We start from the raw sequence: 14,748 nt of genomic DNA, 5'->3' as shown, positions 1-14,748 counted from the left end.
TGATGACGTTGATTCATTCGCCAGAACGGCTTGACCGTGAGCGGTATCAATATTATTACAATATTAGTAGAACCGTACATTGAACATGAGCAATGTTTTCCTCAAATTGAAAGCAACATCTTCTTTGTGCTAATGTTTCATTCATTTAGCTGGAATACGATAACGGCTAAATTAAATCAGTCTATACGAGTCTGCACCCAAACGTCAGAAATTTGTTCGTGACGTCAAACGTCTAAAATGGCAATACCCTGTCAAATAAAGTGTCGGTCTACCGCGCCATTCACGCGGGTTTACAATCGTGCTCAATACTGGAGCCAGTGAAAAATATACAAAAAGCGTCTTCTCGATTGATTCGCGGTGCGCCTACAAGCAGGAGGAATTTTTATATTATCAATTGCGTTTAACTTTCCAAATAGTAAATTGTGCAATTTCAAGTGGTGAGTTATTGCAAATTAATGTTAGTGAACCAATCAAACTGTTAAAAACAAGTGAAAATCGCGGTCGAATGTGCTAACCCCGGCGTCTGCTTTGCACCACGCGGTTTAGAAAAACAAAACAAACATACAATGTTTTTCACATATTCCACAAGCGCATTAAATTTTAGCAAAATGTATAGAAAACTACATCTCTGCTTATCAAATTTACCTCCACCTATTGAATTGGTTGTCGTTCTAGATCCTTCACTTGTTGTTTGGTTGCTACGGTAACAGTACTTGGAACAGTTGCTGCATAAAACAAGGGTGCTGCTACCAGGCTTTTGCGAACAACCGTAGTCACCAAGTAACAATCGACGATGGCGGATCTGGAAAAGATTGAAATCCGGGATGTGACCCGCATCGAACGTATCGGCGCACACTCGCACATCCGCGGCCTTGGGCTGGACGATGTGCTCGAGGCACGCACCGTTTCCCAGGGTATGGTTGGCCAGAAGGAAGCACGCCGGGCCGCTGGCATCGTGGTGCAGATGGTGCGGGAAGGTAAAATCGCTGGCCGATGTATTTTGCTCGCCGGTGAACCGAGCACGGGCAAAACGGCCATCGCTGTCGGTATGGCGCAGGCACTTGGCAACGAAACGCCCTTCACCAGTATGTCCGGTTCGGAGATCTACTCGCTGGAGATGAACAAAACCGAGGCACTGTCACAGGCGCTGCGCAAAAGCATCGGGCTGAGGATTAAGGAGGAAACGGAAATCATCGAGGGTGAGGTGGTGGAAATTCAGATCGACCGGCCAGCAACGGGCACCGGCCAGAAGGTGGGCAAAGTGACGATGAAAACGACCGACATGGAAACGAACTACGATCTGGGCAACAAGATTATCGAGTGTTTCATCAAGGAGAAGATCCAGGCGGGCGACATCATCACCATCGACAAAGCGTCCGGCAAGGTGTCGAAGCTGGGACGAAGTTTCACTCGTGCCCGGGACTATGACGCTACCGGAACGCAGACTCGCTTCGTCCAGTGTCCGGAGGGAGAGCTGCAGAAGCGCAAGGAGGTGGTCCATACGGTGTCGTTGCACGAGATCGATGTCATTAACAGCAGAACGCACGGCTTTCTGGCACTGTTTTCCGGCGATACGGGAGAAATCAAGCAGGAGGTACGGGACCAGATTAACAGCAAGGTGATCGAATGGCGTGAGGAGGGTAAGGCAGAAATTAACCCCGGCGTACTGTTCATCGACGAGTGTCACATGCTGGACATTGAATGTTTCTCCTTCCTGAACCGAGCGCTGGAAAGCGATATGGCTCCGGTCGTGGTAATGGCTACGAATCGAGGCATTACCAAAATTCGTGGCACACACTATCGTAGCCCGCACGGTATTCCGATCGATCTGCTCGATCGTATGATCATCATTCGTACCGTTCCGTACACGGAGAAGGAAATTAAGGAGATTCTGAAGATTCGTTGCGAGGAGGAAGATTGTCAAATCAGCAACGACGCGCTGATGGTGCTAGGGCGTATTGCAACGGAAACGAGCCTACGGTACGCGATCCAATCCATCACGACGGCAAATCTGGTGAGCAAACGGCGAAAAGCGGCCGAAATTACGGTCGAAGACATTCGGAAGGTGTATTCGCTGTTTCTGGACGAGAAGCGGTCGAGTAAGATTTTGAAGGAATATCAGGACGAGTATCTGTTTTACGATGACAGTGTACCGAAGACGTCTTCGGATGGTCAGCAGCAGCAGACACAGGCGATGGAAGTTGAGAGCAACTGAGATGATTGTACGAGGAAGGAGTTTTCCGTATTCCAATTGAATAATCATCTAAAAAGGCGAAACAACCGTCTATTTTTGTGGTGTTTGTTTGAAACTTGAAGAATAAATTGTAGCTGTACTCATACTCTAAGGCTAGTGTTCATAATCTTATTCGGAATATTATTTTAAACTCAACCCGAAAACGGCATTTACTTCGATAGAGCGATAAACGGCTGTGTTCGTTTTTTTTTTATTAATAATTTAATTGATCCACTATTACGATCTTAACAACAATCTGTTTCAAAACTATGTTTAAATATCACCCAAAAACAAAACCTACATAAAACGGAACGGAACACACAACAAATAGAATGAACCGATCGCCTTCCGTAATACGAATTCCCCCCGTTTTTTTATCTTACTGGTATTGCAAAATGTTCGCTGACATACTAAATTCGTTACGTACTTGTGTGTGTGTGCGTGTGTTAAATGCTCAGTCTCTAGTAGAAAACAGTTCCTACCGCTGTTTCCGTTTCCTGTCCCACCAAGCACAAACTAAACAAACCGAACCCGGAAATACTCTCCTTTCACGTTAGGAAAACTGCCCATCTATCGGCTACATTTAACTTAAAGTAACTGTTTGCCTGCCTTTTCGCTCTCTTCTGCCCTGTACGGTGGATTCCGATGCTCCGCCGACCATAGCAGCTGGAAGCAATCGTAATGTTAGTGTGGAATTGAAACTGTACTACATTCATATCGGAGATGCACTGCAACCGGAACTACACGGACTACCACGATTGGGCGTACGGACTACTGCTGGGGAGAAGGGTGCGCTAGCCTCTGCGTCGCCTTGGCAACGATCGAAGCCTTCTGCTTTCACACTACATTGCACTATTAATATTTGATCTAGTTTTTTTTTCTCTCTCCAGGCTCCAACTTTGAGTAGCTTGGAGATGGAAGTGGGTGATGAGCTTATCATGGACAGAATCACCCCCAAAAAACGAAACAGGGAAGGAAGAAATAAATTACAATAGAGGAGTAGAGTCGTTGGAGGACTCTTGCGACAAATGCGGAAAGCGGCAATTTAGACTTTGGATGGACTTGATGCGAAGTATGCGCTCGCTCCACTCGCTCCCGACCGCGCACAGGTTTAGTTTAGCAGCCAAAACAATCCTCGCCGCAACTGTCCGGGCAGTTGGCGGACTTCGTCCAACAGCTCCGACTGCAGGTAGCGCGCGAGGAAGTGCAACACTAGCTGCTATCATTTGCACACATCCGGTTTCGGTCCACGGCCCGACACCACCTGGCACACATTGCCGAACAGATCCTTCAGGATCGATTTCTGCACGTACTGCGCACCGTCGAGCGTTACGGTCGGTATGAAGGTAACGGCCGGTCGTAGGGCGTGCGTTGCCTCACCGTGCACCTTCAGCAGTTCCGCACCGTGCGGACTGTCGTAACACTTCTTGATCGATTCGATCTCCACACCGTGCTCCTTGGCACAGCGGTAGAAAGTGTCCCGCGGGATAATGTTGTTCTTGATCATGCAGGCCACCATGTCGAGCCGGGTCCGGGGCTCCCGAACGGCTTCCACCACGCAGGCATGGATCGTATTCGCTTCACACTCGATCGGACCGTGCTGGCAATCGAACTCTAGCGAACCATCGGACTTTGTAGTCCACTGTGAAGGGTTTGGGACAAAGCAAGAAGGGGAAATTAATAATAGGCCCATTAAACCGAGCTTCATCATGGTCAGCTGCACCACTTACCGAAGCTTTTCCGAACGGCACAAACTCTATGTCCATTAGCTCCGGTGCACGCTCGTACGCTGGCAGTAGCTGGTGCAGGACAAAGTTTTTCGAATCCGGACACAGTGCCTCGTAGTACACGACCACGTAGACGGGTGCGTTAGGCTTTTGCAAGGCGTCACCACCGGACGTTTGCTCCACATCCTCCTCGTTCTGCCTGTGCTGGGTGAAGCTCTTGTAGATCAGCACAATCACGACGATCAGAATCACCAGGTAGATGATGCGTAGCTGCCGCTTCTGGAACATGGTGCTAGCAGGCGCTGGCTGGTGGAGATGATGGGGATGAAGCCACTAAACGCTGTAGCACACTACTGCGGGTTGATATGAGAAGAATTTTCTTTGCGCGTGGAATCGGCGCCTCTAATCACCACCAATCATCGATTAAATGGCGTCCACAGCGCGATGGAGTTTGATGATGTGTACAAAACGCGTGGGTAAAGCCCACTCGCGCAATATCCGACCACACCACGGGGCCACAATCCGGTTCGATGATGATAATGTTTTTCTCTGATTAAATTGACTGTGACGCTGATTACGGGTTGGTAGTGGCAGAGGAAACTGCTGTTACATTACAATACACAGTTAGAGCACAAAACAAAAAAAAGGCAGACTCAGACAATTGTATCACACCAATGGTAAACAACGCACGATTAGAAGCCTGTTTGCGGGTGGAAATATTCGCAATGGAGTTCTGTTGCTGGTCGACGATGTAAAGGAAAACAGCTGCTAAATAGGAAGCGCTATAGGAACGGAACAAACGGCTGCACAAACTGTGCACAGACAGGACTGGCGTTTACCGTATATTGCGCGCAGCAGTAGATGGTAATGCTGCTTTTTATCAATTTTTATTTCTTCTTATCAAACGCTCGATAGACGATGCATCCAGCAGCAGGTTGTCAAAATCTAGGAAACTCATCGTGCTTCGGCTATTTTCGTGAGTTGTGTTATTCGTGTTTCAGACTGAAATATTTCATCCCGGTGAAAATACTTGGCCATAGATAGGGTAGGGTACTGAAATATTTCGCGTTTGAAGTGGGTAATTTCGGTTGAGGTTTCATTATGAGCTAAAATTTATTACTTTCATAATTTTTGTTTAATTTCACTTGTTTGTACACAAAAACTAACACATCTGACAATGTGAGGATTTCTGATGCTTTCTACATCCACGGCTAAGCCTGTGCTTCTTCATTGGAGTGCTTATGCTGCTCTAAAAAGCCGCGTTTTGGGACCGGACGGCGACGAAATTCTTATGTCTTGGGAACCAGCGCTAACCTCATTTCATAATTGTTGCTCACGATTAGGCACCAATAACCGTTAAAAAGAAGAAGTCTAGGTTCAATAGCAAAACCGAAATTCGACGATGGGAAGCAACTTAAAGCAACTTAATATCTTTTTTTGTAAAATATAATAAGAATAAGATAACCGTTCGTCTTTTTCGTTTTAAGCAAATACTAATTTATTTTTCGACTGGTCAGCCCTTACATATGTTAACAAACCTAAAGGTACGTGCTGAACTTATTGTATCAGTAATGCGGAACACCGGTGTACTTTGGGTGGAACTGTCGACGTCTCAGATCGTAGGACTAAGCGGAAACTTCGCTTCGAGGAGGACAGGAACCTGCGAGACGTACACCCAACTGAAACAGAGAGCACCCAAAGTAAGTAAAGATTGAGGAACAATGCGATAACGATAAAGTACCTGTTCGACGAGGATTCTGTACGCGTGATAAAGGCTGATGTAGAAGAAGAGTATCGGGAAATATGATGACGATCATTAGCTGGTTGGTGTAGAGGAGTTCTGCTATCTTCACACGATCGTCACTTCGAATAATAACATAAACAGAGTAAACCAGAGTGGCCTATACTTCAGGGAAATCGTGCTTAATACAGGTTCCGTAGACTCCTGTGATCCTGTAGCAGACTACGACAGTACGACCCACTGCATAATGATTCGTCTGGTAGTTCTCCAGCAGACCTGTGGAAAAGGAGAGATTCCAGACTACAAATTTAGGGTCAGAGATTAACATGATCTCATTGCCCATTTTAAGAGCACATTCGGTAGGAATCATTCCATTACCTTTTCAATTTTCATGAGCTTTTTCTCTCATTCAACAATTTGGTATCTGTCTTCCAAAAATGTATACGCATTATCTACAGTTTAGTACTAGAGGCAAACAATATAAATAAAACGAACTAAATGCTAGTGAATCCCGAAACATCAAATAATGTAGCTGTAGGTCTACAAGGTTTAGTTCAAGAAAAGAGTATCGGAGATGTTATTATGACAACGAGTGGATCAGAAGTTGTCCATAATCGAATGCGGTCCTTGAGGATGAACATCATCACTATCTGCGATGAACTTAAGTCAGGAGCTATTATAGGAATGAATTCAAGGAAGAATGAATGAGGATAATGAGATGAATTAAGCCACGCCCATTAATTAGTGAAGTAGGATTATGTAGTATTAGTGATAGTAGGGTGAAATAATTAGGAGGGCATGTTGAAATTGTTGAAGAGGGGAGGTAAAAGACTCGAGAAGGCCCCCCCTAGAATCTTTTGTGTGCAGCACTGTGGCCTGTCATTTTTGTTGTACGGTGGGATTTCTGTATGGTCAAAACCCATTTGATGTAAACATTGTGCATTGTTCCTTAATACTGTTAATAGACAGCGAGTAGAACTTGATAAAATACATTGTAACAAGTGGTTTGAGATTATGATATTCTTATGTTTCCTCCTTTGCTGAATATCAATGCAAGGTAACAATTTCTCATCGAATTACTGTTCCGCCACCGTCCGAGAACGCCGTGCATGTTTTAGGCCCGATTGTTCACCCCTAGTGCGACCGAAAATTAGTACGAAGCCCTTATAAGCCAAAATGAATGGTAGGGTTAGCGGAGAGGGGATTTTAATCAAATAATAACAATATTTTATTCGACTTTCTTCAACCAATTTTGACCACACTGAAAGCACACTGAAAGCTCACTGTGAAGCTTCCGCAACGTGTACTGCGGATTGCATACCTTTAGGCGTAAATTCTACAGCGCCTAACAAATTTTGTCAGGGGGGGGCCTTCTCGAGTCTTTTACCCAATATTTATCACCTGAACCAATTTCTCTGAAATCCTGAAACACAACAAATAACGACAACTATCACCATCATCAGGCAGGGATATATTTTTTAAGTTTTCTTTTATTATATTAAACTTGATTTTCTTCCTTGAATTAGTAATTTATATCTCTCGTCTATTTCGCACCCACGACACTTTGCTTCGATTCTTTCCCACCCCTTTTTTAGCTTTTAGTTTTCAAATGATTTCCACACCGTTTCACCGTGGCGAGGCTGTGGATTGTGAGTTTTTGAATGACACGAACAACACGTTGCTCCTAGCTCCACCAGCACGCCCATCTCCCACACGGTTTCTACATTTTTTCTTGCCATTTTCTTTTGTTTTTTTTTTTTGCAAATTGCTCTTTGTCGTCTACGGTTCATTCACACATTGGTTTACTTAAAAAAATGGAGTACACATTCGCTCTTGGTTTCATTCTCTCTCGCTCTGTCTACTTTTCTTCTCGCAGCTTCTGTTTATATCTATATTTATATGCAATTTATATATATTTATATATATATATGTATGTTCACGCGTTAGCATCTGCCATAATATGTGCATAATGTCCACCCATACATTCATCGTTTCGTTTCGCTTTTCTACCTTCTTCTTCCGTCTATTAATCTATTCGCATTCTGTGCTTCTTTCTCTAATTAGTAATGCTGTGTTCCTTTCTTGTGTGTGAGCTTTTTCCCACACTGTTACCTTTACCTCTTCTGATTTTCTTCTCCGTGTTGGGAGTGTGTGAGTGTGTGTGTGTTGTTTTAAAGTTTAAATCCTACACTAAACAATTTTCCGCTTTATACAGACGAACCGAAACAAGCTAATAATTTTGTTCTTCAATGATGATATTTTCTTAACGTTGATCCGTCTCTTCATCATTCCGCTTGCTCCCAGGCAAAATGATAAAAGGTTAAGCAATTTTTTATCAGCTGGACGAAACACGTTTTCCTTACTCACACACACACACACACGCATCGCTTTTCCTTTTTCCTAGTGGCCACTAAATAGAAAGCCTGTCGTGTAGTTTAACATAATGGAATCCTGCCGACGTTGGAAGTTTTGTGTACGGGTTTGTGAAAAAAACCAAATCCATAGCGGTGACGCTTTTGCTTCATACACTGAAAGAGCTTTCGGAGCTGGACGAGCGCCATAACGGAAGGAAGTTGCTTCGGAAGAAATCTCGCACCTATTTTACCGCCATTTTTGCAAATTAACTAACAAATACGATTGATTAAACCAGCTCGGTCGCGTCGTGGGCTGAGGCGCGCCCGCGAAACTAACTAACTTGCATACGACCATATCCACCATACTTTTAGTTCTGTTTGGCGATGAAGCATCCTTTCCTCCGTCCGCTTATGTGTATTGCTGCTCCCCCCCTTCTCATCCCTTCCTATCGGCACCATTATCTTTCACACGCTTACTTACCCTACCGCTTATCTACGTTTAAATTAGTGTGTTCAAAAGATTATTTAAATTATGTTTAGAGCTGGTTGGTTTTCTTTTTCGTTTTCTTCGCACACTAGCATTCTCACTCACCTCGGCGTAACGGTAGCAGTGAGTATGAGGAAGGATCATCACGCGCGGGTGGTTCATTATTTTACATTGCCCTTCCCGATGTGCATCTTACGCGCCTGGCTTTGCTGTACTTGAACTGTACTTGACACAGCGAGCGACAGAAAAAGAAAGGGCGAAAATTTAGCTAATAACTCATATTTTCATGCTTGCTGAGTAGAGCTACATCAGACAAAAATCGAACTGTACAATATTGCAAATGAATGGCTAGAGAAGTTGCCATGTAGGAAGTGATCCTAAGGTACGAACAGCCTAGAAAAAAAGGGCCAAGGACGTCTGCAAGCTTGATAAAATTCGTTCCATCTTTAAGCCACAACACCATATTGCTGAAAAATCCTTGCGGAGAGTTATCAAAAAAGACTTTCACGCAACTGCTAACGCAAATAGACACACATATTGCCTCATTTGCGAGGGATAAACGTGAGGATGTTCCCGAGAAACTGAAGTTCAAGCTGTAAACCAAGCATCTGGCTGGTGCAATCCATGATCTCTGAGGTGGATTTAAGGATATCGAAGGATCAGAGTTACTTCCCTTGGTTTAGGTTCACTTCCCTGAAGTTGAAAAAGTTGCTCAAAAATGCGTTAAAATCACGACGATCTCATCATTTGTGGTCGTCTAACAAGTACAATCCTGATCCTGTTGTACTGTTCTAAATGCCAGAATGTTATTGATAACTCTTAGAGGAATTTGGTTTGATAGGACCTTTTAAGCGTGTTCATTTCCGCATCAAAGATGGATTTGAGTAGCTTAAATTTTCGCCATTTTCCTTCTGTCGCATCATCCTGTCTGTAGAGTGCCTTCCGAGACAACAATTGTTGCTGAATCTTGCTAAAGTTTTCCCCTTTCTTTGCTGTGGTGTGGCGGGTGTGTTGAGTTTGAAAGAAAGCTGTACAGGCAGATCCGTCTTGCACCTAGATTTCCTCTCTTTTTTGGGGGTCTATCTCGCCATTAACTATCCATTACAGTAAAGATGATAAAAAAACGGAAAAATAATCTGTACTGTACACGATTTTTTTCCCGGGACGAATTCTTGTTTTTCACTAGAAGTATTTTGGGCGATTCCAGCGTGACCTTTAGAGGGGAAATTGAAATGAAACTCATTACCTAGCAGACGCACTGACCCTACAAAGAGTGCCTATTGGGAGGATTTTGGGCAGCGTGTCTCGTCTGTTAATAAATTAAGATTGCTTGGAACTATAACAGTACAAGCAGCAGCGCCACTAGCACCGCGCACTGTACATTGTCCTGAATTAAAAACTCAAAACTCAAACGAATTTTAATTCTAAAAGAAAAACAATCGGACGACTAAAACCTTGCTGAGCGTAACCATCGCACTGAGGGTTAGGTAGCACGTGGTCCCCCCCCCCCCCGAGTCCGTCCTTCGTATAATGTTGGCCACAATAATTCTACACGAAAGAAGACACAAACGCATGTACGAAGCGTGCATCGAGGACACAATTCTTCTAGACCTGTTGCTGGCGGCTTGTTTTCTGGGGATGTTGATTGGTGTTGGAGCCCACACCACTCACCTTTTGCTTTCTTCGCTCTCTTCATTCACACCTCTCACTTGTTGCTTAGTTTTTTTTCCCCCAATTACTATTTACATATGTTCATGCACCATCATTCCGTACCCGAGCCCGTTAAAGCCACCGGGCGCCATCGTCACCGGGTCGCCGAGCACCATTGGTTCGGGCCGTCCGCCGACTATCGACGCGGTCGTGGGCAGCATCGGGAAGGAAGGTGCGGTTGATGATATGGCGGCGGCGGCTGCGGCAGCTGCTGCAGCGACCGCCATTACGGAGGCGGTTGTGTTGCTGCCACTGCTGTTGTTGTTGTTGTTGTTGTTGCTGTTGCTGCTGGTGTTGGAAGCGGAGGAAGCGCAGATGGTGGACGAATAGGAGGAAGCGGACGTACCGAGGGAGTAGCTGCCCTGGGCGGCAGGTTCAACTCCCGGCGCGGAGTGGCTGTTGTTGCCGTTGCTGTTGTTGCTGTTGTAGCTGCTGCTGTTGTAGCCACCGTAATAGAGCAGGTTTCATTCGAACGGTGTGTTAAACATGTGTATGTTTAGGTCCTCGAACGAGGTAGTCCCGCTCTGGTCGAGCATCTGCAGCATATCGGTTAGCTCGTGCCCCTGGCCCGGATGCTGCCCAACGACCGGATGATGCCCGGGATGGATCTGCCCCGGATGGTGATGATGGTGATGGTGTGGATGGTGCGGATGCTGCACCGGATGATGGGCGTGCGGGTGCTGTGGGTGTGGCGGTACGTGATGTGGAGCACCTCCTCCGCCACCGGTTCCAGCACCACCGCCGCCACCTGCACCGCCACCGCCACCGCCTGCCCCGTGCAGGGCTGGATGTTGTTGCTGTTGCATGTGCTGTTGGGCGTTGTCGGTGGCCATTTCCTGCGCCAGCCCAACAGAGGTGTGTGATGAGCCGGGCCCGTTGGTCGTACCGCCGGATCCTCCCGTTTGCATCGGTTCCGGGCCGGTACCGTGATGGTGCGATTGCCAACCGCTCCAGATACCTGAATGGAACGAATGGACAAGGATTAGTTGAGGCTGTGGGAAGGTGACCTGACCTGTTGCTGTTATAAGGATAGTGTTTTGGACAGCCCAACGAGGTAGTTCCTCTAGCAGATGATATCATGATAATGTCATCTAGCATAGACGAAATCCAAAGAATCATTAATTGAGCATGAATTAAAAAATAAAAATAATTATACGGTAGCGGCTCGATGTCCTACGATTACAATGTTGGACACCATCTAAGACACCATAAAAGATGAGTCGGTGTAATACCGTCTATACGATTTTTTCTGAGGATATTACAAGCTCGATTTGTTGTATTCGTCAAATAGACGGTCGGAAATTATCTGAGAATATTCTGAAACAGAAAATCGACCATCCATTCGATTTTCACCATGATATCTTGAAGCTTGAAGAAAATGGCAAAAAAGCAGCGACATTCCAAGCATCAACTAAGGCCGCATGCATTACCAGCATAAAATAGCGAAACAGACATCCGAGATTCGAATGTGGCAACTTCGGGGACTGTATTCTATAATTCAATCCAGATTCAGGCATACTGCTGTTCAATACTCATTTAAGCATGGTTAACTTCTTCTTCTTCTTCTTCCTTGGCACTACAACCTCGGAAGGTCTCGGTCTCGGCCTGCCATTTCTGTCTTTCTGTGACTTAATTTTACCCGTAGTAAAGTGGTCCGCCCTATGTACGGGGAGGCGGTCTGAATGGGATTTGAGCTCCGGTCCTGCCGTGTGAAGACCGGCACCGTTATCGCCTCGGCCACCGGACCGCCCGTTAACTAAATGGTTAACTACATGGAGGTAAATTCTCGCTTCAAGTTGTGCAGAACTGTATCTATTTTGAGTTAAAAATCAGTACCGACAATATAGATACGTGGAAGGGAAAGGTTTGCCAACAGATCATTCTTCCAACGCGACGGATGAAGCTGGTACTCCGAAGGACAAGGGAAGGAGCTCAATTGAGCTGTACAAGGACCTCATTATTGTGAAGCGATTTTAACTCGCCAGCCTTCGATCATGTCGTGAGAATGGAACCGAACAACCTAGCTCGTATTGTATCTCTAAGATAGGGAAGTTGGAGACCGCAACAAGGATTTGATGGGAAGCTGCTTACCCGGTCCGGCTTGCGATGATGGTGTAAAGGTGGACGTTTGACGAGATGCGTTAAGCTGGGTGTAGGTTGGCCCGGTCGGTGACCGGTTCGGACTTAGTTCACTGTACTGGTAACCTTCGGTGACGGGTTGTGGCTGAAGGTAGGAAAGCATGAAAGTGCATTTTTAATTACTTCCGTGGGGGAAATCGACCAGACTCCGGTTCTTACCTGTCGCAGGGTCCACGCAGTGGCTGCCGGCGTTGGCGAGGTATTGTTAGTTTTGGGAAGATGCCCCAACGCACCCGTCGCACCACCACTAGGCGTTCCCGGTGAACCGTATCTGTGTGGGGCGAGCGTAACATAGAGCATAGCATTAGTATCGGTTGCAGCCAGTCTGCAGGAGGAGCCGGATATCTCTTACTGTATTGGCGATGGGGTCGGATTGTAGCTGTACTGCACGGCATTGTGGGCGCTTTCCGGTCGTTGAATACTGCTAGCGGCGGCCGCCTGCGCTGCTGTCTGCGGCTGCGATGGCAAGTGTGAAATCAGATTGTGAGGATTGTAGATATTGCTCGCGGGTGTGGTGTCCCTTCGGCCCGGCAGCGTATAATCCAGCCCGGGTGCCGGATAGGACGCGACAGGTGTTTCCGTTTGCTCCGGTGCCGTTACCGTGTCGTGGGACGAATGGAGTGCCCTGTGATGAAACGGGTGGGTGAAAATAAATCATTATTTGGATCAAATCTCGGTCCTGCGCGGAACTGCGCCAATGACGCTTGCTGCTGCTACTTACTTTGCCGAACTGTTCGTACACACCACGTACTCGATATCGTCCGTGTACGGGTTGAGGAAGGCGTACGCCTGCGTTCTCATCCAAACCCACTCCTTGTTCTTCGCCCGGAACCGATACATGACCGAGAACATTTGGCCCTTTTGCTTCAGCACTAATAACGATAAGAGCGAAGAGAGCCGAGCGTTAAGAGCGAACCATCCACATCCCGCAAGGGCGTGCTTAGAAAATACTTACCTTGGTCAAAGTTTTCCTTCATATGAGCAATGTCGTCCGGGTGGAAGAAATCGTAGCAGCTTTTGTTGAGCAGATCGACCGGCTGGTAGCCCAGCACACCGATCACCCGCTGGTCGACGAACGTGAACTTGCCGCACATGGCGTGGCGCGAGATAAACTCGTTCGGATTGTTCGCGTTCAGATCGTTCGCCGTGGTGGAGGAGGTGATCTGCAGCCGTGCGATCGCCACCAGACAGCAGTGCGTGTTGTGCAGCTCGTCGTCCTGCCCCCGGTCGATCGTGACCCCTGGAAACATATCTGAATTGCGGCGGATCATAATTAACAGTCTCCGGGAGCATTCCAATCATGTGTGTGTGTGTGCGAAAAGGATTCGTTGGATAGCAAAATTTTGGATTGAATTGGTTCTCCCTAGCTCCCGTACATCGTTGCCACTGTACTTACCTGTCGGTGGCCAGTTCTTGATGTACCCCGTGCAGTGCATTACCGCGTAGTTGTGACCGTCCACGGAGGGACCGAGTGAGTTTTTCCTTCGCAGTCGGTTCAGATGCCCGAGGGCCATCGATTCTGGCGTTAGCGGTCCGATTCGCATCCGACAGATAAACCCCCGTCTCGATCCCATGCATAATCTCATCGATGCTGTCGGAGAGAAGGAGAGAGAGAGAGAAAGTAGACGGTTAGCCGTGGCCAGAAGTAACTGGAGCACATTGATACATACATTGATGGCCTTCCTTCTTGACTGTGCCAGTTTTGAGGTCCAGTATCCGTCCGCTGTTGACCGGTTCCTGCGTCGAGAGCTGCTCGCGCACCTTCTCGATGTCGTCCGGGTGGATGTGATCGAAAAGGCTCCCGCTGTACCATTCGTTCTGGGAGTAGTTTAGCACCGGTGTCACCGAATCGGACACGTAAATGATGCGTCCTGTATCACAGCCCGCCTGTTGCAACGAAACAAAAAGGACGTCGTTTAGAGCATATTTTTGAGAATATCCCAGTATAGCATCGAAGTAATCTATAAACTCGCCAGAGCAAACAAATTGCCCCTCCTCAAGGAAATAAACCAAAAAAAGGGAGGCTTCCCTCTCCTAAAGGCGCATTAATTAAGACTTTAAAACTGCTCTGAATCGACCGCTCCGCTCCGCACGGCAACTTCATCGATTCCTGCCGGTGTCCTCCCGTCAGGATAACCCAGCGAATAAATAATACATTAATCAATGTGGTGCGTGCGTGGCGAAATTATCAATTCCAGCCACCGATTTTACGCCCACGGAGACAAATGAATGATGATGAGAATGAGAAGGAGAACGGGAACGGCAACGGTCACCGTGGGTTGAGCGAGATGTTTTGCATTTTTCAGCCTGCTTGCAGCAGTTCCAGCCAGCCATCCGGAAGGTCCCCGTCGGCGGAA

At 46.7% G+C, this 14,748-nt stretch overlaps 3 protein-coding genes across 13 annotated transcripts in view; 1 reads left to right on the top strand and 2 right to left on the bottom strand.

Moving 5' to 3' along the window:
- Nucleotides 1-253: 253 nt before the first annotated feature.
- LOC118512631 (ruvB-like helicase 2) lies at nt 254-2,345 on the top strand. The gene is made up of 2 exons (XM_036057326.1): nt 254-437; nt 676-2,345. Exon 2 carries the CDS (start codon nt 794-796, stop codon nt 2,213-2,215), a length of 1,422 nt encoding a protein of 473 aa, XP_035913219.1. The 5' UTR covers nt 254-437; nt 676-793; the 3' UTR covers nt 2,216-2,345.
- Nucleotides 2,346-2,402: 57 nt separating this feature from the next.
- On the bottom strand, nt 2,403-4,910 carry LOC118512632 (GILT-like protein 1). The gene is made up of 2 exons (XM_036057328.1): nt 3,964-4,910; nt 2,403-3,875 (listed from the first exon to the last, which is right to left on the bottom strand). The coding sequence occupies exons 1-2, from the start codon at nt 4,246-4,248 to the stop codon at nt 3,456-3,458; spliced, it is 705 nt and encodes a 234-aa protein (XP_035913221.1). The 5' UTR covers nt 4,249-4,910; the 3' UTR covers nt 2,403-3,455.
- A 2,261-nt stretch (nt 4,911-7,171) lies between these two features.
- LOC118508807 (aryl hydrocarbon receptor nuclear translocator homolog) overlaps nt 7,172-14,748 on the bottom strand; it is a 207,278-nt gene continuing 199,701 nt past the window's right edge. For 10 of the 11 annotated variants that reach the window (XM_036048543.1, XM_036048538.1, XM_036048542.1 and 7 more), the window contains 8 exons: nt 14,062-14,278; nt 13,788-13,982; nt 13,347-13,643; nt 13,113-13,263; nt 12,744-13,016; nt 12,551-12,662; nt 12,344-12,476; nt 7,172-11,210 (listed from right to left, as the gene is read on the bottom strand). In XM_036048543.1, the coding sequence (XP_035904436.1) occupies nt 10,717-11,210; nt 12,344-12,476; nt 12,551-12,662; nt 12,744-13,016; nt 13,113-13,263; nt 13,347-13,643; nt 13,788-13,982; nt 14,062-14,278 (1,872 nt within the window). In that variant the 3' untranslated portion in view covers nt 7,172-10,716. The remainder of the gene's footprint in view (nt 11,211-12,343; nt 12,477-12,550; nt 12,663-12,743; nt 13,017-13,112; nt 13,264-13,346; nt 13,644-13,787; nt 13,983-14,061; nt 14,279-14,748) is intronic. The other variant, XM_036048539.1, reaches the window with a different exon arrangement.

The sequence above is a fragment of the Anopheles stephensi genome, chromosome 3 (genome assembly GCF_013141755.1).
Source record: "Anopheles stephensi strain Indian chromosome 3, UCI_ANSTEP_V1.0, whole genome shotgun sequence".
Taxonomy (NCBI): Eukaryota; Metazoa; Arthropoda; class Insecta; order Diptera; family Culicidae; genus Anopheles; species Anopheles stephensi.
The sequence above is the reverse complement of the archived record's forward strand: the minus strand, read 5'-3'. Positions and strand labels throughout refer to the sequence as shown.